This window comes from Panicum virgatum, chromosome 1K, assembly GCF_016808335.1.
Source record: "Panicum virgatum strain AP13 chromosome 1K, P.virgatum_v5, whole genome shotgun sequence".
Lineage (NCBI taxonomy): Eukaryota > Viridiplantae > Streptophyta > Magnoliopsida > Poales > Poaceae > Panicum > Panicum virgatum.
In genome coordinates, this window is record NC_053136.1 from 638607 (window position 1) to 663946 (window position 25340).

Sequence of the window (25340 nt, forward strand, 5' to 3'; positions counted from 1 at the left end):
ATGCTTGTATAGAATTTTTTTTATTTAAATATATTATCAGAATTGTGTTGGATTCTATGGACATGCATGGTCTGTATGGCAAAAGAGAGTAGCTAGCCATGCAAGGGATTTGTTTTGTTTAGTGGGATCGGATTTTGTGGTCAAAGAAGCGTGCGTGATGGTCACCGGCCGTACCCAAATTTGCATTGACAATCGGTTCCCATGAGATGCCTGCATCACTAAACCAAACTTGTCCTAATTTATTACGACCAGCAGCTATATATTTCTATGTATGATGAGACTACTATGTCTATATAGCAATGCCTACGCCTACACGCGCGCGCGCATATATATATATATATATATATATATATATATATATATATATATATATATATATATATATATATATATATATATATATATATATATATATATATATATATATATATATATATATATATATATATATATATATATATATATGTAGAGAGAGAGAGGCCATACCTGCCGCTGCTTGTACTAGCTAGGTCAACACAAGACTTTACGTCTAGGTATGGCCCGAGGGCCAGCTAGATAGGGAAGTACGCACAGTATTGAAAAAATTGGTGTTTTTGCCTCTACTTGTAATTTTGTGATTTTACTTTTGCTATTCACAAGTCAACTTGAATTTGCCCCTATTCAATGAGATTTTGCCCCTGTTTTGATTGTGATTAGATGCAAAATTACGTTGGCTTGTAAATAGTAAGAACAAAATGACAAAGTTAAAAAAATGAGGATAAAATTACAATTTCACTGCAAAGTAGGGATAAGAATAGTTATCGACTCTTGACTCTTGAGCAACGCAAAGCTAAGCACAGTCCAGCATTATATATATACAGTGCAATCGATCTTGTTATAATATTGGAGACAAATTAAACAAATCGAGAATTAATGAAGCGGCTAGCTAGGTCCGATAGATATTAATTAATAATGCCTAAAACTATACTATTGTTTGTTTGTCGCTGCCGACCGCTTTCTTCCGAAAGATCAAGTTGATGTTTCCATCATGCATCAAGCAACGCAATCATCGATCAGGAGCCGCCTACATGTATCATGCACGCATGCTCTTCTGTTTTTATAGCTCAAAAAAAATGTTGCGTATTCTCCGTACTACTACAGTTTAATTGTAAATGACAAGACGAATCTTTTAAACATAATTAATTTATAATCAAATATTAATTATTAAATAATAACAAAAATACTACAGTATTAAAATTTAAAAAATTCGCGAACTATAAGAATCCGAAATCAAAATGCAGCATGCCAATGAGACCGTGAGACTAAAGAAATAAATAAACTATTAGCACCTGATATTTTTTTTAGGTTACACAATACAACTAATACACTAACAACACGCGCACACTCACATCCTATGAATACACGTACGCACATATCTCTATGGGCATGTTCGAAGACTGAGCCGGCAAATTATCGAGATTGATAAAATCACTACATGCGCCTCGCTATCGACGGAAACATCGCCTATCACTGAATGTACAACGCCGTTAAATTTTAGAATATTCGCTCCCACGAAGAATCGAACTCAGAACCTCATATCTCATATGCTACCGAACTCATATCTCATATCCTACGGAAGCTCTTACAATCGCTGCTGCCGACACATCTTCTGACGACATTGACTCCAAGGACAAATCTATATTATAATCAGGATCGAGGAGCTACTACAGTACTACTACTGTATTATATATTTGATGATCATCGATGACGCATACCACATATCAATAACAAATTAGGGCTCTGTTTAGTTCCCACACCGTAAACACAAAAAATCGTAAACGCAAAAAAATTCAAAGGAATCTTACTAATTTGAAGTACTAAATGAAATAACCGTAAACGCAAAAAAATACAAAGGAATCTTACTAATTTGAAGTACTAAATGAAATTTATTTACAAAACAATTTTTGTATGATTGGGCTGTAAATCGCGAGACGAATCTAATGAGTCTACTTAATCCATGATTTGCAACAGTGATGCTACTATAACCATCCGCTAATTATTGATTAATCATATATTAATTAGCATCATTAGATTCGTCTCGCGATTTACAACCCATCTGTGCAAAAAGTTTGTAAATAGACTTCATTTAATACTTCAAATTGGCAAGATTCTTACGCAAATTTTTTTTGCAAAAACATGTAAAACGAACTAAACAGAGCCCAGAGCCTAAATTGATTGATATTAGCATGCAAATGATACCTTAAATTAATCGTCTACTAGTATCTTCTTGTAGCCAGCATGCTCGATCATGACCATCATCATCTGATCTTCAGCAGCATTGTATATATAATAAGGAAGGAGTAGCATCTGATCTTCCGCAGCATTGTATATATAATAAGGAAGGAGTAGCAGTGGCTAGTAATAGTAGTAGCAGTAGTGCTAATATATAAGTAGCTAGTAACAACAGCTAATTAACAAGAAATAAAGAAAGAAAGAAACAGATCAATAAGCAAATTAACTAGGAGATGCATGGCGTGCCCGCAGCTACTGACTCCATGCATGTTAGAGAGATCCATGGATCCAGCTCAGCTAGCTAGCTATATCCTATAGCTACTCATCGTCATCATCATGGCCGCCATGGCTCTCCACCTCGTCGTCCTGATCCTGATCCTGATCCTGATCGTCGGCGGCCCTCCCCTTGGCAATGCCGCCGTCCTCCTCTTCGCCGGCCGCGCCCACCTCTCTGCCTCCGGAGGCCTCGTTCTGATGCTCCCCACTGTCCAACATGAACCCCGGCGGGCCGCCGTGCGCGTCGGGGTACCTTACCACCGCGTCCAGCAGCTCCGAGCTCGCCTTGGCCTCGTCGCCGGCGCCGCCGCCGGCGTTGCTGGCATTGTTGCGCGAGTAGAGGCGGTCGAGCTCGTCGAAGTAGGGGCACGTCTTGGCGTGCGCCGGCCGCTTCTTGCCGCTCTCCTTGGCCTTGCGGAAGTACTTGTTGATGTTCTCCCACTTCTCCTTGCACCTCTTGGCGCTGCGGCCGTACCCCGCCGCCGCCATGCGCGCGCTCACCTCCTCCCACAGCGGGCCCTTGAGCCCCGGCTCCTGGAACCGCCCCTCCAGCCCCGTCCGCACCCGGATCAGCGCCTCCACCTCGTGCTTGGGCCAGCGCGACGAGCTCATCAGGTGCGGCGACGACGACCCCACGCCGCCGCCGCCGTCGTAGGGCACCAGCTCCTTGCCGGCCGCCGCGTCCTGCTGGCTCGTGTCGTCGCCAGACGCCGCGGCTGGCGGCGGGAGCGCGATGGACTCGCCCGAGATCTTCTCCAGGTAGGCGATGATGGCCGCCTCGCGCGCCGCGGCGCTGGCGCGGTCCTGCGCGCGCGCGCTCGCCTCGCGGGCCAGCTTGTCGGCCTCCTGCCGCCGCCACGCCTCCTCGCGCGCGGCGCGCTCCCGCTCGCGCCGCTCCATGGCGTCCAGGAACTGCCGGTGGAGGCTCTCCTGGTGCTCCATCAGCCGCTGCACCAGCCGCTCGAAGAAGGACGCCGACGCGCTCAGCTGCTCCTGCCGCCGCCGCTTGCGCTTGCGCCGCGCCGCGTCCGCCGGCGCCGGCGCCGGCGGCTGCACCACCGCCGCCGCCTCCTCCCCGGCCGACGTCTCCGATGTGTTGACCTGCGGCGCGTCCGGGGCCGCCACGCCCGGGAGGTCGGCAGCCATTGCCGGGTCCAGGATGGCATTGTCGTCGCCGGTGAGGCCGGAGCCGGAGCCCGTCTGGGCGCCGCTGCTCCCTGGCTTGTAGATGGCCTCCAGCTCGCTGAACAGCTTGTAGTTGCTGCCTCCCGTGGCGGCGGCGGCGGCCGCCGCGACAGCAGCATTGTCGTCGCCTTTCTTCAAGTAGTTGGCCGCCGCGGCAGTCGGCGCCGGGGACTCCGGCGTGGCCACCTTCTCCTTCCCCGGCGTCCTCTTGCTGCTGCTCGTGCTGTGTAAGTAGTCGATGTCGAGCGGCCGCCTGCAGATTTAGACACATCCAGCACCCAAACAAGACGAAGAATGTAATGCCACATTTTAATTCAATCCAATTTTATGGGTACAAGAATAATTGTTGAATTGCATGCAAGAACAAGATGCTTTGTCCGCCATGTCACCGGAACCCTTTGGGTGAGGTGAGGTAATCATGAAAAGGGATGAGAGACGGAAAGTAGGTGCTCGAGTCGACTGACGAAGGGTGGGTGTGTCCGTCCGTCCGTTGGAGGCTGAGGAAGAGGAGAAGAGGAATCGCCATGCCCATCAGCATCAGCATCAGCATCAGCAGCTCTCTCAATCATGCCACCATTATTGGTCGTCCTCTGCTCCCTCCCCACGAGCATCCCAAGCAGAGCAAGCAAACAAGATGCATGCAACCTTTTTTTTTCGATTTGGGTCCGCCAAGAACCGCTGCTAGTGTAGGGGAGGGGGGCGAGCCGAGGAATTCATTTGGATTGCGAGATTTGAGCAAGACGGACGGGGATCCTACCAGGTGGGTTCTTTGATGGAGGTCTCCTCGTCGCCGTTCCACCGCCGGAGCCGGCTCTCGGGGGCCGCCTCCTCGTCGCCGCCGCCGACATGGAGCATCATGCCGCTGCCCGCGCCGCCGCCTCCGTCGTTGAGGGCGTCGTCGGTGCCCCCTGTGGCGCCGCTGCCGCCACCGGCGTCGACCGCCAGCTTGAAGTTCATGGCGGCGGCCAGGAACGGAGGGACGCCCGGAGGGGTTGCGCCGCCGGAGGCCGCGCTCCCGGCGCCCGCCCCGGAGCTCTCCGGCACGGCCTCGACATCGAATCCCAGGTGGTGTGGGTGGTGGTGGTGGTGGTGCGCCTGCTGGTGGTGCTGGTGCGGCTGCGGAGCCCATCTCGCCGGCGCCGACTGCTGCTGCGGCGGCGGCGGGGGCTTGTGGTGGTGGTGGTGCTGCTGCTCGTGGAAGAGCTGGAGGTGGTGCCCCGCGGCGGCGGCCTGGTGCAGCAGCTGCTGCGTGAAGGGTGCCTGCGGGGGCGCGCCGAAGTGGGCGAAGTGCGGCGGCATGTGCGGCGGCGCGTGGTGGTGGTGGTGCGGCGGCAGGGCGTGGTGGTGCAGCGGCTGGTACCTGAAGGGCCCGCCCAGCTCCTGCTGCGCGGCTGCGGGCTGGGTCGGCGGCTGCTGCTGCGGCGGCGGCGGCGCGGACATGGCGAAGCCGCCGTCCATGATGAACTGCTGGAACTCGGAGACGCCGCCGTAGCCGGACTGCATGGCGAAGGCCTGGCTGTCCTAATTGGCGGTACTCTTACTCCCTCTCAGCGATGGGTGGTGGGTGCGGCGGTCAGTTACCATTACCATTGCATTGCATGACCTTGGGTGGTGGTGGTGGTGGTGACGGTGAAGAAGCTTGCTTGGCTTGGTTACATGGTGCGTGCTGCTGCTGGGCGGCAGGCAGGCAGGCAAGTAACAAATTGAGCAGCTTCACCTCACCTCACTCGCCTGAATTGCAAGTTGGAAGTGGGAACGCACTGCGCTCGGAGTGAGAGTAGTGTGGGTAGGGGAGGGGGAGGGGGATATGGGGAATTGGGGATGGGGATGGAGGGATGGATGGGAGGAAGAAGGGTGGGGATGGGGATGGCCCTGGCCTCCCTTGTCTTAATGGAGAGGAGGGGAGGGTAGGCAAGCCAAGCCAGCCCGGAATTTTTTTTATATATTTTAACTCTTTTAAAACTAATATTTTATAAACAACCTCTCTCAAACTAAAATTCCAAGAAGTAGCCCTTTTAGTCACGCCACGAAACTTGACGTGACTTATAACTGAGTCGCGCCATTGCATGTGGCGTGATTCAACTGCAACGACCGAGATCGATTTCCACGTGGTGCTGACGAAGCGAAATGAGCTGAGCTAGTCACGCCAAGTTGCATGGCGCGACCCAACATTGAGTCACCCCAGAATGCATGGCGTGACCCAAGGAGTCTGCTAGCGGTGCGCAAAAATACAATCTGTTTAGCCATATTTCGTTATTTGTTTTAATTTATAAATGGTCTCCTAAATTCTTGAAACTTGACATACACAATATATAAAGTGTCTGCGTTTCATTTTAACTATTTGCACTCCAATACATTAGGTGGGAAATGAGAAATCTAATTTCTAATTATGCTAAATGGTTAGGCTTAGCATATGTGCAGGATTACACTTAGCATAACTAGAATTTGGATTTTTCATTTTCTACATAATATATTGGAGTGAAAATGCTTAAAATGGAACACAAATACTTTATATATTGTACCTGTTAAGTTTCAAGAATTTAGGAGACTATTTAGTAATTAAAACAAATGACAAAATATGACTAAACGGATTGTATTTTTGCGCACTTAAAAGCAGTCTCCTTGGCCAGTCACGGCAGCATGCTTAACACCCCGGAAACTAAACACACCCTATATTATTCTAATAACGGATGAACCCGAAGTTTAATTAACTAGTAAGCAATACAATTACAACAGTCATATAAAAATTTTTCCCTCGAGACATCGTTAGATGCGAGTACTCATATGCGGAACTCCACCGACTGGACTGACATATTATGAGATTAACAGAGTCTTTGCCCACCATAATAACATTGATGAGAATATCCCCTGTTAATATAAAAATAACTAGCCACATATCACACATACTCCATCTGTTCCAAAAAAAACTAGTTGTTTAGAAAATTTCATACATTTTACTACTAGTGAAAAATAATCATGTTACCTCTAATTAAGGGCATGTACAATAGTTAGATAGCATGCGTCTATATAAGTCCACATAAGCAAAATGAGGTGATGTGGCCATCATTAAATGAGGAAACAATGTGTTGTTGTCTACTACTCCCTCCTTCCCCGTTTATAAGGCATGGTGGAACATGACACGGTCTTCTAAACAACACTTTGACCATTTATTTATCATATATTATATCACTTTTGATTATAAACTTATAATCATTGTAAAATATATTTGATTATGAATCCAATCATATGAAATTTGCATTATAAAAATAAAAATTTAATAGTCAAATTATTGGTCAAAGATGACAAGGTTTGAATTTTGATATACGTGTATGCCTTATAAACAGGGAAGGAGGGAGTATCTCATCTACTACTCTGGCTCGTGCTCCCATTCAAAACAACATCAACTGTCGGCATCATTAATGCCATCAGCATGTGGCACTTGGTTTTAGAAGCTGCTACTGGACAGTTGCAAACCCGGATACTCCAGGTATAGCGGGCCAGGGTTCAGACATCCGATCCTCAGCACGGCCTCAAAAGAATCTAGCCGTTATCAGAGTAGCCTATTTAGTGTTGGTGGAGAGTGACTCCGGATCGGACGAACACTACCACAGTAAGGAAGTGCGCGAAGCAAACAACTCTGGACCAAACGCAAAGGCTTCGCTCAATCGAGCAGAATTCTCTCTCTATTCAATATCCCTCATCAACATACAACAGATCGGGTATTTATAGGTGGCAGTTCACCTACCAATCCCTGTAATTACACTGTGATACCCCCTAACAACTTTATTCTTGGAATATTCCAAGGACAAGACTGTATTTTTACATCACGTAGTGGATTACAGCTGGACTTCTATTGTTCCCCGGGCCCGGCTTCGTACGTCATCATATGTCAGCTCGGCCTTTGCTACCTTCGAGGGGCGCCGCTTCTGCTGTAGTTCTCAGGTCTTCACCTGAATTCTTTAGTTTCTTCGCTTGGCTTTGCCTGGTGTCTTCGCCCAAGGGGCTTCGTCTCTTCGCATGGCTTCGCCAAGCGTCTTCGCCCGATGGGCTTCGTTTCTCCGCATGGCTTCGCTTGGCGTCTTCGCAAGGCTCCCTCTCTAGCTCTTCGCAAGGCTTTGCTTGATTGCTCGAACAGTGGACCCCGCATGGCTCCTTCGGCGCGCGGGCCTTCGGTCGATGGCCAAAGGTGGCGTCCCCAACATTTAGTACTAGTTGGAATCACCAACCGGTACTAAATGGTTCTCAGGACACTGCACGCGTTAGTACTGGCTCAATTTGCGGCCACTAGTAACACTAACGAATAGCTCTTTCTCTAATAGTGATAATGTATTAGAGTGCTAACAGTTAAAATGGAACGCAAACACTTTATATATTATTCCTATTAAGTTTTAAGAATTTAGGATATTATTTACTAATTAAAACAAATAAAGAAATATGGCTAAACAGATTATATTTTTTGCACTCGGAGGCTTGGTCACGCCATGCATGCCGACGTGATTGGCCGAGGCTGTGGAAGTGCGCAAAAACACAATCCATTTAGTCAATTTCGTCATTTGTTTTAATTAACAAACAGTCTTCTAAATTCTTGAAACTTAACAGGTACAATATATAGAGTATGTGTGTTCCACTTTAAGCATTTGCACTCCAATATATTATGTAGGAAATAAAAAAATCCAATTTCTAATTATGCTAAGTGAATCCTGCACATATGCTAAGTCTAACCATTTAGCATAATTAGAAATTGTATTTCTCATTTTCCACATAATGTATTGAAGTGCAAATAGTTAAAATGGAACGCAGACACTTTATATATTGTGCCTGTCAAGTTTCAAGAATTTACGAGACCGTTTACTAATTAAAACTAATAATGAAATATGACTAAACGATTATATTTTTGCGCACTGTGAGAAGCTAGCCTACTTGGGTCACGCCATGCATTCCGGCGTGACCCAATGCTGGGTCACGCCATGCAACTTGGCGTAACCGTGACTAGCTCAGCTCATTTTGCCCCGTCAGCACCACGTGGAAATCGATCTCGGGTCGCGCCACCGTGGCAGTTGAGTTACGCCACATGCAATGGCGCGACTCAGTTACAAGTCACGCCAAGTTTCGTGGCGTGACTAAAAGGGCTACTTCTTGAAATTTTAGTTTGAGAAGAGTTGTTTATAAAATATTAGTTTTAAAAGGGTTAAAATATAAAAAAAATTCGCCAAGCCAAGGGCAGCAGCAGATGCAGAGAGAGAAGGAAGGCCCAACAGTCAGCCAGCCGGTCTGTTTGGTTTCCATTTTGCTTCTGGGTGCCCCAGCTTTATCTTGTGGCAGTTTTGGAAAGCAGCCCTCGCGCATGCCCATATTTAGTTCCCTGTGCATCGGGTGCCCTCTTCATGCTTCGCTTCCGGTCCTTGTCCCGGTTTGAATGGACTATTTCTCTTTCGGGCAACTAAAAGGCTCATTGCATTCAAAAAAAAAAAACTAAAGGGCTCATTTCCCTGTGTATGTATCATCCACCATCGTCCTCTCTTCTTCTTCACTATGGACCTGCAATGTTGAGATTTGGATGCTTTATCTTTGACTTCTTATTATTTACATATATCATCTTTTCAAAAAAAATTACATATATCCAAAACAAGATATCTGTAACGATTATTTTTTAACTTCCTCATAGACAAGCAAGGTTTCTGGTAGTAGGGAAAACCATCACAGGAACAAAGGACAAAATATATAATAGGCCTTTCAATCCGAAAAGGTGTTGGAGTTCAAAGTCCAAACAGTACATTCGATAGATCTTATAATTATCACTTATTTTTTATGTTAGCCGTGAAGGTGTTTGACCTCAAATAAATCTCCCTTGTTGGTGGTTGTACGATATGTTTGGATTGATTGATGATGCCGTGGCTTGCCCTTCCAAATTTTGGCATTGACTCTCCTTTACCTCCGGTCCATTTGGATGAGCAGGCAGCAACAATTGACGAGACCTGCGTGCCAACTTGGACCGAAACGCGCGCACCCGTTACCTCAACCAAAAACTTAGGTAGCCAAGGAATTGGCGTGGCTAGCTGGGACGGCAGAAATTCCTCATTCAATTCCAAGTACTCTATACAGACGACTTAGTACACAAATAACGAGACATCTATGGTGACTTTGTCAATTTTAAAAATTTGTCGTCTTAGTCTTGAAAGATATTCATAAGGTAGAATTTGCATACATGTATATATAGGGGTAAGTGTGCGTACATTATTAGTGTCTGAGTTGTACTGCGTAATAAAAAAATTATCTTTATGCACATAGATAATGCAAATGGATGTAGGTTGGAGTTAGTAGCTTCTAGAAAAAAATTTCCATGCAATGTGAAATAGCTGTAGGCTATCTCTCCTTTTTTTTTCCTTATTCCGAGCCTCCTGTGCTCCTTGTAAATCTGTCTTCAATTTTTCAATAAAGTTCAGAAAACTCTAGGCTTGCGTAGATTTCCTTAAAAAATGGATAATGCCAATGGGAAAAAGGAGAGGAAACTATAGCTTTTGTCGATAAGAAGTTAGTAGGAAGGGATTTTGAAGATAATGTTGGATCCAATTTTTATGTTACTTTTACTATTTTTAGCCAGTTAACTTATTTTACATAGACTCTTGGAGATGCTCTAACAAAGCTTGTATAGCCAAAGCTAGTAACAAAGAACACCCCACAAACCAGAAATGGGTTTTGACCATGCCAAGAATAAGAATGTCCGTCCTCATCTCCTGCTGAGGCTGTGCGATGTACGCTGCATTCTTCTTCTTCTTCTTCGTTGGTGTAAACGAAAACAAAGTGTGGGGTGGGGTGGATTGCAGGAGAAAAGGACCTGTCTAGAAAAGGCAAAGAGCAAAAGAAAAATGAAAAGAAAAGAGACGGTGACGGTGACGTCAGCTCGCCCGTGGTACCGGCCGGCATGGCACCGCCACACACGTGCCCTGCACGTGTGGGGAGAAGCAAGACTTTTCTTACTCGTGCATCGGGAATTGCAGCTAATCACTAGTTTATTATTACGAGCTAATTGAGCTGCTTGAGCCAGTTTGGCGTGACTACGGCACCCTTAGATAGCTCCGGCCTGGGTTTCTCTATCGAAGGAGCTTTATTTAGTGGAGTTGAAGCTATTTTAAAATATTTTTAGCAAAATGGTTAGTCATCGAAGTCGAGGATCACAATAGTTAAAGGCAAAACTAAAAAAAAGGTGCAACTTTTTGCTTCAATCACGTAGGCAAAATCGTTTTGTGGCTTTTTCATAGCTCTGATGGTGAAGCCATTTTGAAGATAGCCTTTTGAAAGGCTTTACAATTATGAAATCACTAATGTACGAGAACATATATGAGCCCTCGCAGAGGGTGTTTGGTTCCATTTAGCCCTATCGAATATTTATTAGAAAGTATTAAATAAAGATTAGTGATAAAATTAATTATATAACCCTACTAATTGGTGAAATGAATCTATTAAACTTAATTAGTCTATAATTTGACAATAGGGTGCTACATTAAATATTTATGTATTAACTAGATTTAATAGATCCCTCTTGTGAATTTGCTTTAGGTTTATACAATTAGTTTTTTTGAAGAAATATAAGATTAGTTTCATATTAGCTAATATTTGATCCTTCTTCTATTAGCATGTGTTTGGTTCAAAGAGTTGAAGTAGGTTGGATTGGATCAAAGCAAGTGGGTTGGATTGGATCGAACCCATTTTCGGAGGTTTTGGTATTGGAGGCTAGGTTGGTTGGGTTCATGATGCAGGGTTGGAGTGCTCCCTCGGCCTCCAAATCGAGCGGACCACCCCGACCCACTTGAACGGCATCGTCTTCCATGAGCATGAAAGAGAGGGCGGCGCAAGGGCGGGCTTCGCACGGAGGATGGAGGAGCGGCGTTGGCGGAGCTCCGTCCGGAGGAGGGACGAGCGGCGCCGATCGAGCTCCGCACGGAGGAGGGCGGAGCGGCGCCGTGCGGGCAAGCAGCAGGCCGGGGAGAGGCGAGCGAGAGGTCAGCATGGAGCGGGGAGGAAAGAGGAAGAAGGTGAGTAGAGTGAATGACATGTGGGTTTCGTAGTATGATGACTTGCTAACGGTATTAATCGAGCTACCATAACCCGTCCATATTCTTGCAAAAAAAACAGAATACTAGAGGCAACCTCAATCTCTTAATCAAACATCAAATGGAACCAACCCAACCTAAAAAACAGGGACGGGTTCATCCCATCCTCACGTAGTCTCCAAACTAAACACACCTATTCGAATACCTGATATAATAGGACTAAACTTTGCTTTTCAAAAGAAAACAGAGCCAGTAAACTTTAGCTCCGGATATAATAATATTTGGGTCAGCCGGGGGGTAACGGTAAAAAGGGAGGCATACGCCTACCGTACCCTACCTTATCATCTCGACTGTACCGTATGGTGTAGCGCTGTAGCCCTGTCCATCCATCCATCCATTTCGATCGATAGACGGCAGGGAGGGCAGAGTCGTAGCCGCACTGTGGTGCTCTGCAGTTGCAGTTGGGGCCTGTTGAGTGGCGACGTGTCACTTCTTGATTGGACAAACAGGTTGACCGCCGTACCTGAGGCTGATGCCCTCCATGTCCTCGGCTGCCGGCCATGTCCTGCCCGGCCCGACGTCTGTGTCTGGGGGACGAACCAAAAAAGAAAGAAAGAAGAGAGGATGCATGCCTACGTGGGTCACCTCACCTCATCGACAAGACCGGCGGCAGGCATTTGCCAGCAGCACAGCATGCACAGCACCGGACCGGACCGGACCGACGGACGCCGTGCAGTGCTACCACCGCTGGCCTGCTGCTGCTTCTAAAAAGAAGTCCTCTTCAGTCATGCATGCAAATGCATACTACTCGTACTCTACAGTATAGTATTGTGCATGCAAAAAAAAGTTAAAAGACCATTGCATTGGTATGTTACTGACTTGGCCCAGCCCAAATATACCTACCGCCTTCACTTGTTGGCTAGTCCTAGCAGTTTTTTTTTGATATCGGCTAGTCCTAGCAGTGAGTACACTACACTAGTACCTGGCCGTGGCCGTGGCACAAGGCACAGTTGACCGTGTTATTGGCTTTGCCTTGTTAGTTGTTGGAACAAGCTAAGGTCGACAGTGATCCATCGACAATGCGTGCATGATTGGCGGGGCGACCATCTGTCCCACCCCAGGACGGACTATGCCATGCAGATGCAGCGGGTAGTACACACCACGTACGGTAGCCGCCGGTGGCCTCGGATGCCCGCCGATTCTGCGCAACTACCACCGCATTCCTCATCTGCTGCATGCATAGCTAGTTAGGCTCGCACTACTACTACTGCTACCCCAGTACTACTACGGTTCCTGTTCTTGTTATTAGCATTGCACAATGCACAAATTCTGTAACTTTTAGACTTTTTCGCCAGATGAATCTATTAAATCTAATTAGCTTATAGTTAATCCATATGTTGCTACAGTAAACATACGCTAACCATAAATTAATTAGGTTTAATAGATTCATCTAGTGAATACAATAAGACCTAGACTTATGCAGTTAGTTTTATAATTTATGTTTAATCTATTTAATTGGCATCAAAATATTTGATACGACAGGACTGCAAATACGCAACAAGAAATCAAACATGCATACTACAACGCCGCCTCTACGGTGGTGGGCCAGTCCAATCCAGTCCGGTTCGGTCCCTCCCTACCCAGGCCGGCCAGTCACCATCCTCGTCAATCAACGATGCCACCTACCTAACTACTAGCTGCTATCGTCTCTTCTTCATGGCAATGGCAATATGGCGTGCCCAATTGCCCGTGACACATGAATTCACCTTCGGAGCTAAGAGCATCTGGAGCCGATTAACTATAACTCTCCCTAATATTAAAATTTATATTCTTTTGATAACGGAAGGTGCTCCAGCAAATTACTAATTCCATCACCAACACAAAAAAATTAAAAATCTTTTAGCAATCGTCAAAACACACCTCCCTCTTGCACAAATGTAGAAAGTTCTTCCACCCACCCTATACTTTGAGTAATATGCTACAACACTTGATATTAAAAATGCAAAAAAGTATCATTAATAATCGAGAGAGAAAATATATAGAGCGTGAGGATAAACAATCTGCTGGAGATACTCTAATAACCTCGGTGTGTATATATATATAGTACTCGTTTCCTTGCTTAGCTTTTGATGAGCGGCAGGTAGTTATCACTTATCAGCAGGCACCTAGCTCCCTGTAATGTACTACCACTACTAGTACTAGTAGGAATTGAGCCTTCATCTGCATCACGCACGGACGGATGGACCATCCGATATTTGTGGATCCAATATGCAATTGCAATGCATGGCAATGGTGGTGGACCTGGACCACGGGCCGCCAGATTCATTGGATTTTTGCGTCGGTGGCCCAAAATAAAATAATAAAATGTGTTGCAGCAGCTGGGCTCAAGCATGCATGTTCTGGGCCTTTTTGCCTTTTTTTCTTTCTGTTTGGTGGACAAAAAAAAGGAAGAGCAAGAAGAAGATAGGATAGCTCTGCCTCTGCTGCGGCTCTGCTCCGCCGGCGAGTGACTTCATGGCGTCGCCGCACCTCCCCTTCCTCTCCTTCCCCAAAACCCAGCCACCCCTCGCCCTCCACCGCGCCCGCGCGCTCCCCTCCCGTCCGCCCGACGCCGCGGGGGCCGGGCCCGCCGCGCCCACTCGCGGGGACCGCTTCCTCGACCGCCACCTCGCCACCGACGCCGCCGCGCGCGTCCTCGCGCCCGACGACGCCCAGAGGCGCCAGCGCCGCAAAGACAAACGCCGGGCCCTGGCAAGCAAGCCGTCCGGCCTCCCTTCCTGCTACGGCTGCGGCGCGCCGCTGCACACGGCGGAGGAGGCCGCGCCGGGATACGTCGACCCCGCCACCTACCACCTGGTACCTATGCTTATTGCCTTTTTTCTTCGCCAGCCTCACGCCAATCCTGCAAATTACTCACAACTCGCAAGAGATGCTTCTGAATATTATTCAGCATCACATTCATTCTAGGCCTGCCTGCCTGCCTGCCCACACAGTGACATAAATGATCCTAGATGAATTTCACTTCACTTAACACCACCATACGACTATTTCAGAAAAAGAGGCACCATCAACTAAGAACCGTTCTCTGCGCAAGATGCAAGCTGCTGTCTCATGGCCATATGGTCACTGCTGTCGGTGGCCACGGCGGTTATCCAGGGGGCAAGCAATTTGTCTCAGCGGAAGAGCTTAGGGACAAGCTTTCCTACCTCCGCCACGAGAAAGCCTTGATAGTCAAACTGGTAAACCACTTGTTCCGTGGATTGCTTGCTTTTCTTTTTTCTGCTCATTCATTATGTCTTTCATTCAGGTCGACATCGTTGACTTCAATGGGAGTTTCCTGACACGAGTACGTGATTTCGCTGGTGCTAATCCTATTATTCTTGTCATAACCAAGGTGCTTGTTTTATCCCCTCGTCTTCCTTTTTTTTTCCTTTCTGGATTTGGATACCACTTCTGTTCTGTTGCCAGTCAGTCAACCAAAGCTACTTCCTTTGTAGGTTGATCTCCTCCCTAGAGACACTGATTTGAACTGCGTAGGTGATTGGGTTGTAGAGTCAGTTGTCAAGAAGAAGCTTAAGTAGGAGCCTTCTCCATCCTCCTTACACAGTACTTTCATCGGATGCTTTTGCCGATATAAATTTGCATCTGTTACTTTGGTATGTGCAGCGTCCTTAGTGTCCATTTGACAAGCTCAAAGTCATTGGTCGGCATCACAGGGGTTATATCAGAGATTCAGCAGGAAAAGAAGGTCAGCGTCTCTTCTTCTATTTCTGGTTATTGCAATTAGATTACCCACTTCTAGGCCATACTCGAATTATCATGTCCAATCATGAACATCTCTACTTCCCTTGCTTGTTCTACATTTCACAATCCTGACTGATTTTTCTTTTTGTATTAGGGCCGAGATGTATATATACTGGTAAGCGCTCCTCACTTCCATTTTTGTTTTGTGTTTTTAGGTGGCGGGAAAAATTAGTGTGCACATTCTGTTAGGAGATTTTTTCTACTGTGTTGTATGTGGTTTCTGCCATTTACGGAAACTTAATGTCATTAATTCAGGCAATATAACTTTGAAGATACAAGTGATATTTCTGTTGTTGGCCGCCGTAGTTTCATTTGACCTATATTATACTCTATTGCAGGGTTCCGCCAATGTTGGGAAGTCTGCATTTATCAGTGCTTTGCTAAGTATGCCTTTCCTATCATTGATATTTGTTTCGTATCCATTTATGTAGCTCTTACCATACGTTAATAATGTTGCTTAATTTTTTCATTGACATGCTAATCGTTGGAGATTCTGCTGTTCTAGGAACAATGGCACATAAGGATCCGGTGGCAGCTGCAGCTCAAAAATACAAGCCAATACAGTCTGCTGTTCCTGGAACCACCCTTGGCCCTATTGAAATTGAAGCATTCTTAGGAGGAGGGGTATGACCCTGTTTGGTCTTTTCATTTTCTTAGAACATATGTGAATATATAGCTGTACGGACAATAAATTTAATATCTTGTGCTAACTGACCATTCCTAAACCAATATTTCTTTCGGTAACTAATATAACTGTATCTCTGATTTGCATCCTGATTTTTTTAATCTTCTACTTAGAGATCCAGTTAGAAGTCTACTGACAAATCCCTGAATCTTTGCACAACAGAAATTATATGATACACCTGGTGTTCATCTTCACCATAGGCAAGCAGCAGTTATTCATGCTGATGATCTGCCTTCCCTCGCACCCCAGAGTCGTCTAAAGGGGCAATGTTTTCCTGTATGTATATTTCATCTCCTGGAACACGCCCTCCTTTCTCGAAACTTTCACACTAATCTTTTTCTTCAGAACATGATGTTATGTTCAGGCTAATGATACAGATGTTGAATTGAGTGGGAATTCTTTATTCTGGGCTGGACTTGTCCGCGTTGATGTTGTCAAGGTACATAAACAAGCTCCACTTCATCTTTGAGATTTCTTCTTATCATGTTCTAATTATCCCTTGCGTCTTGGAAGTTGTAACTGACAATTGATGACGACATAGGCTCTTCCACGCACACGACTGACATTCTATGGACCCAAGAAGCTAAAGGTTAACGTAGTCCCAACCACAGAAGCAGATCAATTTTACAAGGTATGCATATGCTAATTGTTATGGCAGTTCATTGTTTAATACCAGTTAAATTTTCTTATACTTGAAAGAGAGACTTCGTCCTCCATCTCATCCTGCTGTTCTACTTATCCTCCCATTCTTCTTCCCCTCTTTCTGATCACAGTCCTGAATCCTGTCCTTGCAAAATTGAAAACTGTATTCACGTTTCTGCCATGTCCCATGTCGACATGCCTATCATGCTACCCCCTTTGGTGTACACATGAAATTTCTATTCGTGTGTCAAGTTGACTCTCATCTACTTATCCAAAAATAAAATAAAATTGAGGCTCATCTGAAACAACGCATGCTTTTAATTCTGACCCTGTTGTCCTTTTCACTTTTCAGACTGAAGTTGGAGTGACACTGACTCCCCCAACTGGCACGGAGAGAGCTGAAGGATGGGCGGGGCTGCAGGGTGTTCGCGAGTTGAAGATAAAATATGAAGAACTTGATAGGTAACGTTTTCAATTAATAGTGAAGCCATAGCTATACCCATCACTCATTTATGGTCAAAAGTACGACATCAGTAGCATATTGGCAGCTTAGCTTTCTTCTTTCACTGCAAAGATGGGTGAATATCTTCTCCAGATAACAATAAAACTAGGAAGGATTGCTTTCTTGTACAATACTATTTTAGAAACTGGTTCAGTGATTGCTGAGCTGAAGGACCTGATCTTGAAAACGTCTTATGCAGACCTGCTTGTGACATATCGATCTCTGGGCTCGGGTGGATTTCTGTGGAGCCATTAGGTGTGCCATCAAACAGCACGGATAGCAATGGCAATGTCGATGGTGAGCTGCACCTGATAGTTCATGTACCCAAACCAGTTGAGGTCTTCGTCCGTCCCCCATTGCCTGTCGGTAAAGCAGCATCGCAATGGTACCGGTATCAGGAGCTGACAGAGCAAGAAGAGGAATTAAGACCTAAATGGCATTACTGATACTGCTCCCCCTTCCCTCTTCTTGTAGTTGTATCTTGAGTACGCTACTAGTACAATTTTGTGTAGTCCAAATTCAGTAAAAAGTTATGCTCTCATGTGATGTTAGGATAAACTAGTAAAAACAACAATGGATATTTAGTATTCAGGTTACATTTGACATTGGTGAAATAATGATGTGGATCTTCATACGTGGAGGGAGGGAGGGAGGGAGAGAGAGAGACTAATATGGTCCAACAATTTTCCAAAAAGTTCACAAAGTTGACAGACCAAGAGCTATGTTTTATTATTATATGATAAATCCCAAGAGCTAAGTTATTGTTAGCAATATGATAGCGAGAAGAGGGGGAAAAAAGAGAATAAATTTCAACAAGAAGCCAACAAGGGCTGCATTCGGCCACACAAGAAGCCAACAGGAAGCGTATTTCAAGCATTGCACCAACCTTTCTCCTTATTCCTCCTCGTTGGTCCATTGGATCCGTCCGACGCACAAACGCCGCACCGTCATGGCCGACGCGCCCTCCAGCTCCGGCGACTCGCCGCCCCCGCCTTCCCCGCCGCCTGCACAGCCGGAGAACGGCTCCATATCCTCCATGGTCGCCTCCTCTGCCGCCTCCGCCGCGGCCGCGGCCGCGGACTTCACCCGCTGGGCCGAGACCTTCGGCACCGGGAAGGCCGAAGCCGCCAAGGCTGCCCTAGCCTCCGCCACCACCTTAGCCACCTCATCCGCCTCCGCGGCGGCTTCCGCTTCGTCCACGGCCGCGTCCTCCGCCTACGCGGCCGCCTCCGACCTCACCCTCATCGCAAAGGTGGGGGCCCTCTTGATTTGGCACATTCCCCTCGCTTCGATCTAGGCACAAACTAGCAAAGCTCAAGCCTTATACTATACTGTTGGCAGGAGGAATTGGAATGGGTAAATAAGGAGTACTCCATTCACGAACAGATGGTGTTTGGCAAGATCAAAGGTACCATTTTGCCACAAAGATCGTACATTTATTTGATGGTGATTCTTCTTTGTTGGTGAAATTATGCTATTCTTTTCCTTTTTCTTCAAGCATTGAATGTGTAGTACTGGTTGCAGAAGGCGTTGTCATGGCGATAACTCATCCGGGCATTGCTGCAGGCTCCGCAACCCTTGCAGGGATTGTGCTGTTCAAAAGTAATATGTTTTCGTGCAACTTCTTTTCTTTGTGATGCTGTATTGAATGGGTTTCAACTTTTTGCATTGGATGGTTCATTTTCTATTTGCTACGTACAAAGTAATTTGGCATTTGCATTTGAATTCTACACTCACTGACGCACACTGCACTTGAAGAACATTGAAGTCGTTATCACCACAGGCTAAACCTTTTTTTTCTCTCCATAACATGAATAAACTTTCAGAACTCTAGGATTGATACATTACCATATTCCTTGCAATTGATTGAAATGTTTTGTGACCTCAGTGAATCAATGTATTGCATCTTCTTAGGATATGATGTGGATGTCCTTTTCTAATTTTTGCCTCTATAACTTGAATAGACTTTCAGAACTCTAGGATTGGTTCCTTACTATGTTCCTTTTAATTGATTGAAATCTTTTTCAACCTTAGTGAATCAAATGCATTGTATCTTCTTAGAATATGCTGTCAGATGTTGTTTTCTGGTTTTAATTTTGTTTTCATGAAATCTAATAAAACTATTTTTTTTTGTTGCTGCTGCTGCTATTATGAACGCTGTGAACTCCAGTTCAAACTATCCATCCTATACTTAGCTTCCTAGTATCTCATGGCACACAGTTCCAATGTAGTAAACTTGCTGATTCAGTGGAAATTATTTGAAGAAAGCTGAAATTGGGTCTTTCTATACTACTATATTAAATATGTATGAATCCTTGCAGGGCCAAGGGGCTATCTTATCCAACGAGTCCGGCGCATGTTTGTTAGCAAGGAGGTAAGACTCTATGTCAGTTTGTTTTGCAACTTCTTTGATAGATCCACAATTTCCAAAGAGAATTCATATCTTGCATAGAAGTTGCCATCCTCTTACTAGTTGACTGTCTATGCACCTATGACTGCAGCTTTATATTTACATTCTAGTGTTCAGATGCATTTTTCCTGTTGTTTCACAAGAAATTTGAACAGAATTCATGAAGTTCATGTAGGGAGTGGGAGTCAAAATACAATCAAATATGATGCTTGCAAGATTTTTTTCTTATAAATGGTAAGAATTAGATTGTTGTCTAACATAAGTTTCCATATTGTAGACCCTACTTTCTGGCATACAAGCTGAAGTGACTCACATGAGGCAAACCGTGAATCTTGTGTCCAATGAAAGCCAAAAGCTGATGGTAATTTTTTTTATTTGAAGATAATTGAACCAATTGTTACAATTTTTTTTGTCTATTTTAACTTCTGATGCTATTCATGGCTGGTTTTATGCATATGGAATCCAGGATAGAGCAGCAACCGCTGAGAAAAGATTTCAGAAAGGATGGAATACACTCAGGCATCTCACTCTTTCAACCCGTCTATCATTTATTTCCTTTCTTATTGCTCTAATATAACATGGGAATACTTTCTGCTCTGTCAGAGAAGAAGGGCGTGCCATTCAGCATGAGTTGAGCGAGATTAGTGATATTGAGAAACAAGCAGTTGGTGTGCACGGATTTCTCTAGCTATTACTGTTTTGTGCCGTGTAAGAATTTGCATTTGATGAATTGTGTCTTGTCAGGTCTGAAGGACATTCTTGATCAGCTTCCCAGAGCACATGCATCTGAATTTCGATCAGAGGTTAGTAAATCTGCCTGTACCTTTGGACAGGGTGATCTTCATAGGAATTGATGTGAGGCTCTTTGTAGCCACTTAGAATTTTTATTGACACTTGTCTCCTAATTCTGTATTCTGAAATATGGGGGTAATGAGCCTTTCCTTGGCAGCCTTACTAGTTGCTACTGGCATCGATATTATGTGCACAAGAATGAATTTCTTAAAAAATATATTCCATTTGTATGTATGACATGTGTATTGTTGTTGGGCCTCTCATAATCTCTTATGTAGAGAATTGCACGTCTTTGTTATTTTCACCTACATGAGCTGCTATTTGTTGCAGCTAAAGTTGCATTTAAGATGGAACAATTCCTTTGGGCTTTGAAATACGCACTTGTCAATATATACATAGCAATTTATATTTCACCGAATATCCCTGATCACTTTTACATCTCATGTACTGAGTACTTTTATATATTCTAGTTTTATGCCTCTCCGCAACAAATTGTGCGAATCCTAGAGATGGATGACCTAAACTTATAGCAGAGATTGTTTTTCATGCTTTGCAGATATCTGGCCTAGCTTCTCAGGTTAAGAAGGAGAAGCGAGTACTTAATGCTGCCCTCTCAAAGATTGTGAATTACGGTGTCCCTATCTAACTGCCCCTCAAGTTTGTTCCCAGGATCCATTCTACCAGATTTTTGTTAAGAGAATTCCCATGTCAATGGCGAATGTAATACTGCCCACTTGGTTTTGGAGGAAGGGGGAAACAATAAAGTTTTGTCGCTCGCGCAGACCAGTAAATGTGTTGCCGCCTAATGTTGCGGAAGCAGCACTATTGAAACCTTGTAACAGAAAACACTTTGTGATGTTTTGCCATCTACATGTTCACAGCCATCAGCAGGCTCTACGCATTTTTGCGCCTGCATGATGATGGTATTTCCCGTGGATGTGACAGAAAAAGGTGTAATACTTTGTTGCTCCGTCCGTGATATGGAATCAAATGTTTGGAATTAATTGCCTTTCGAATGTCTTTTTGTTTTTCACCCCGTTCGGCTGGTGGACAGCCTCCAGCCTCTACAGTATTTCCCTCTCACACAACTCCAGCTCCAGCCACCAGCCAGGCAACAGTGTTTTTCTCTCACACAGCTCCAGCTTGCCGAACGGGGTGTTTGTTTTTTATTTGGGTGGGGGTGGGGGGTTGAAATCATGCGAATTTCTGACCTTCTGATTATTGTGAGCGATAGTGACAATTCAATTCCTCCTTTCGCCGTTCGTCATTACTAAATTTGTAGACAATAAACACATCCCGTTCAAAAGAAGAAGAAAATAAACACAGGGATCTTACACGGTTGAGTTTGATTCGTACAAATTTTGCTAAACCGCTCGACTTTTTTTTTTGATAATAAACCGATCGACTTATTAGGCAGCCAAGCTTCTGCCTCCTCTCCGGCCAGCTCCCGCAGCGCCGCCGCCCCCGCGCAACGCCTGCAGCCCCTGAGGGCGTCCCCTGTGCCTTTCTCCCCGATCACCGCACCGGGGGGAGAGATGCCGCGCGACCGAGACGAGCCGCCCGCCGTGCGCGTCTACACCGTCTGCGACGAGTCCAAGTAGCGCCACCATTCCTCCCTAACCCTACCTACTTCCTTCCCCGCGTGACCCTGCTGCCTGATCTCGCAGGTACCTGATCGTTCGCAACGTGCCGTCACTCGGATGCGGCGACGACCTCGCCAATCTCTTCGGGACGTACGGCCCAGTGGAGGAGTCAGTCTCGCCTTCTTTCTTTCTCCTCCCGCTCCCGGATGATGTTCCAATCGGCCCTGCTTGATTCCCCCTTGGTTTCTTTCAGGTGCAAGCCCATGGATGCTGAGGATTGTGAACCCTACACCGACGTCTTCTTCATCAAGTTCTCACAGGTCAGCAACGCCAGGTGACCGATTTCATACGACCATCTCTATCCATTGGCATTCTCTTTCCACCCATTTAGTGTGCTGATCTAGCGGTAGTGCCTATACTGCATCATACGCTTATCAATTGTATTGTACCTCACGTGTTCGTCAACTGTAAGATCACAAGGTAACGAAATTGCCCCATGTTTTCGATGACATACCAACTGCTGTCATTGACAAGAATGATCGAAAGATGTAGCCTGCAGCCTGTTGGGCATACATATGCTTCATCTTTGGTCAAAGTCAGGACAATATTTTTTCTTTGTTCAACTTAGGACAATATTCTTAGTGTTTCATCTTTGTTCACCAGGCTTCAAGATTACAAAATACTTAGTGTCTTACCCAAACACTAAACTCGACTTGCTTGCCTTTTGTTTTCTGCACAGAAATTCCACATATTCACTGGAAGCTGTAGCTATGAACATTTTGAACCATAAATGTTGATTAGCTTCACCACACCTGGCCCAGTTGCTAGCGATAAAGCTCAAGCCAATCGGCTGAACTATTGACACCTTTCCTAGCAGTAAAGTCCAGAGTTAACGGTTTCTATTTGAAATACGAAATTTGTGCTCTGATGCTGTAGGTTTGCAAAGAGGAAGCTCGATGAGTCCGTGTTTCTTGGCAACCGGCTGCAGGTGACCTATGCTCCTCATTTTGAGAGTCTTCTCGATACCAAGGAGAAACTGGAAGTTAGGAGAAAAGAAGTGTTTGGCCGATTAAAATGTGTGGCTCAAGTTCAAGTATTATGAGCATTACTAATTTATTTGTGCTGGTAGTTTGAATTGAGATATTTGCTTCCATTTTCAGCATCTGCTGCCAGACCTGAAGGGACTTCTCAGTATTCTCTACCTCAGGGATCATCTGCTGGAAATCAGCATCAGCTGAGTTCCAACAAGAGGTTAGCATCCATACATTGGTTTTGCTGATTTCAATATAACTCTTGACCAATTACGCTGTTGACATTTTGGAACACATGGTTGGCTAAAACCCTTACAGTTTTACTGTTCTCTGAGACAAGGGTATAACCATTGGTTTGACTGTGGTTTTAAAACTAATTTCATTCATCTTCAGGGAGTATGTAAAGACAATTCATGCTTCTCATATCGATGATCCTTGTTTCAGTCACGTGCCCTCTGACAAGGTATATGGTAAAAAGATGTTTTATCTGATTATCCAGAAGTCATTTCTTGTGGAGTTTGACCATATTTGCTATTACATAATGCTAATGAATCAACTTTGATCAACTAAGGTATGTAAATGTAATACTAGAACACAAACATCTTTTGATTAGCCCAATTAAGCAAAGTACATGATAAGGAACAACCTGTAACTTTGGTGGATATCCTGCTATGCTAATATGCAATAGTATCCTTTTCTTTTTGTGGGCTGTGGTTTCCTTTCCTTAAGTTTAATGCTACCTTACCAATATGTGGATAATTATACACTTAGTTTGTAGGATTATTTTCCATCTGAGTCGATGAACGCAACTGTAAAGCTTGTCAGAGAGAAGCTTGATAAGGTAAAGACTATCCTTACAGTCTATCATTTGCATTCAATAATTATGCTGATAGCTAAAAGTTTGCTCCTTGAAAAATATCAGATACAATCTGGTGGTGATAATTCCAACGCTGCAGCTGTATCCAAGAAACCAAGAGTAGACAGCCGCAGGCGAATTTGATATTACTTGAAACCGCAGAACACTCACTGAAAGTTTTGTCTTATTTGTTACTTTTTTTTTACGTTTGTCCATTTTCTATTTCATTTACTAGTGGGTTGTTAGCCATCTATGTTACAAGGGAGTGTTGTACTAGTATGGGGTTAGTGTAATGGCGACTCAGTAGTAATGCGTTGCTTTTAGGCTTCTCCAGCTGTAATGTAAGCATTTGTATGATGCCGATCTTATGGAATATCTAGTTTTTTTCAATGACATCATAATTTCCATATCTATATTGGCATCACCACTGGTTACAACTTACAATGACAGATCATCGTTGAGACATTCTTGTCGTTTCCCACTTTCACATCTTGCAAACATTTTTGTTTGGCGTACAATTCAAAATTGGAATGGTCCTGTGCTGATTAAACGTGCTGCTTACCATTGGTTGAAAATTTAAGAGCATGATTGGTTTGTTATCAATTTTTACCGTACCAAAATTAAGATATGCCAATAAAATTTGGCTATCAATTGGTTTATATCTAAAATTTGGTCACCTCGATATTTGTGAGCAAAATCATGGTAAGTTAACTAAAAACTTCTTAAACTTCACAATAGGGAAAAATATTGGTTGCCATATGTTGGCTCTAAACCAAATGAATGCCTAAATTTCTTATCAATAATTTGGCATTCCCCAATTTTGGTAAGCCAACTTGCCATGATTTTTGGCTTGGCAAAAATTGGCATTGAACTAGACAGGCTCTTAATGACGGTAAAGATGGATGAGAAATTGGTATGCACGCTTGCGATGTTGTTAATATGTCTATTTCATGTTGGATGTTTGAAATCTTCCGATAAGGGGATAATGTATGTATCATGCGCCGAAGGCGTTCTCCACTTTTATTTAAGCCCATTCAGTCGCTCACGGCTCATGTACTCTCCTGGTCATCCAGTGGATGGGATCGGGTAGGAAAACATCCAGTCAAAATTTTTAAAAGTAATGGACACAATTTTGAATATCTGGATGATGACCAATGTATGTACAAAAATTGGACCGTTGGGTCTTCATCACCATTTCATTTAACGGTTCTCCTTCTTTCTTCTACCTTTAGCAATTAATTTACTTTTGATC

General features: G+C 44.7%; 4 protein-coding genes across 7 annotated transcripts; 3 read left to right on the forward strand and 1 right to left on the reverse strand.

The window, feature by feature from the left end:
* Positions 1-2347: 2347 nt before the first annotated feature.
* Positions 2348-5590, reverse strand: LOC120660044 (trihelix transcription factor GTL1-like). The gene is made up of 2 exons (XM_039938700.1): positions 4490-5590; positions 2348-3985 (listed from the first exon to the last, which is right to left on the reverse strand). Exons 1-2 carry the CDS (start codon positions 5233-5235, stop codon positions 2590-2592), a joined length of 2142 nt encoding a protein of 713 aa, XP_039794634.1. The 5' UTR covers positions 5236-5590; the 3' UTR covers positions 2348-2589.
* Positions 5591-14215: 8625 nt separating this feature from the next.
* On the forward strand, positions 14216-18056 carry LOC120661573 (putative nitric oxide synthase). Of its 2 annotated transcripts, XM_039940807.1 has the most exons (13): positions 14216-14639; positions 14837-15022; positions 15091-15177; positions 15281-15360; positions 15450-15531; positions 15682-15702; positions 15926-15971; positions 16093-16211; positions 16435-16548; positions 16637-16711; positions 16814-16903; positions 17267-17376; positions 17616-18056. In XM_039940807.1, the coding sequence occupies exons 1-13, from the start codon at positions 14298-14300 to the stop codon at positions 17860-17862; spliced, it is 1599 nt and encodes a 532-aa protein (XP_039796741.1). In that variant the 5' UTR covers positions 14216-14297; the 3' UTR covers positions 17863-18056. The 2 variants fall into 2 exon arrangements, with proteins under 2 accessions (XP_039796741.1, XP_039797467.1); XM_039941533.1 differs by lacking the exon at positions 15091-15177 and having other exon boundaries at positions 14231-14639.
* A 65-nt stretch (positions 18057-18121) lies between these two features.
* LOC120662987 lies at positions 18122-21634 on the forward strand. Of its 2 annotated transcripts, none has more exons than XM_039942883.1 (9): positions 18122-18668; positions 18758-18824; positions 18941-19018; positions 19738-19790; positions 20104-20187; positions 20293-20345; positions 20430-20494; positions 20571-20629; positions 21175-21634. In XM_039942883.1, the coding sequence occupies exons 1-9, from the start codon at positions 18189-18191 to the stop codon at positions 21262-21264; spliced, it is 1029 nt and encodes a 342-aa protein (XP_039798817.1). In that variant the 5' UTR covers positions 18122-18188; the 3' UTR covers positions 21265-21634. The 2 variants fall into 2 exon arrangements, with proteins under 2 accessions (XP_039798817.1, XP_039798108.1); XM_039942174.1 differs by having other exon boundaries at positions 18126-18668; positions 18944-19018.
* A 373-nt stretch (positions 21635-22007) lies between these two features.
* LOC120664414 (RNA-binding protein 48-like) lies at positions 22008-24499 on the forward strand. Of its 2 annotated transcripts, none has more exons than XM_039944686.1 (8): positions 22008-22215; positions 22286-22369; positions 22455-22535; positions 23138-23277; positions 23362-23452; positions 23626-23695; positions 24004-24073; positions 24155-24499. In XM_039944686.1, the coding sequence occupies exons 1-7, from the start codon at positions 22154-22156 to the stop codon at positions 24025-24027; spliced, it is 552 nt and encodes a 183-aa protein (XP_039800620.1). In that variant the 5' UTR covers positions 22008-22153; the 3' UTR covers positions 24028-24073; positions 24155-24499. The 2 variants fall into 2 exon arrangements, with proteins under 2 accessions (XP_039800620.1, XP_039799902.1); XM_039943968.1 differs by having other exon boundaries at positions 22011-22215; positions 24011-24073.
* Positions 24500-25340: the final 841 nt, after the last annotated feature.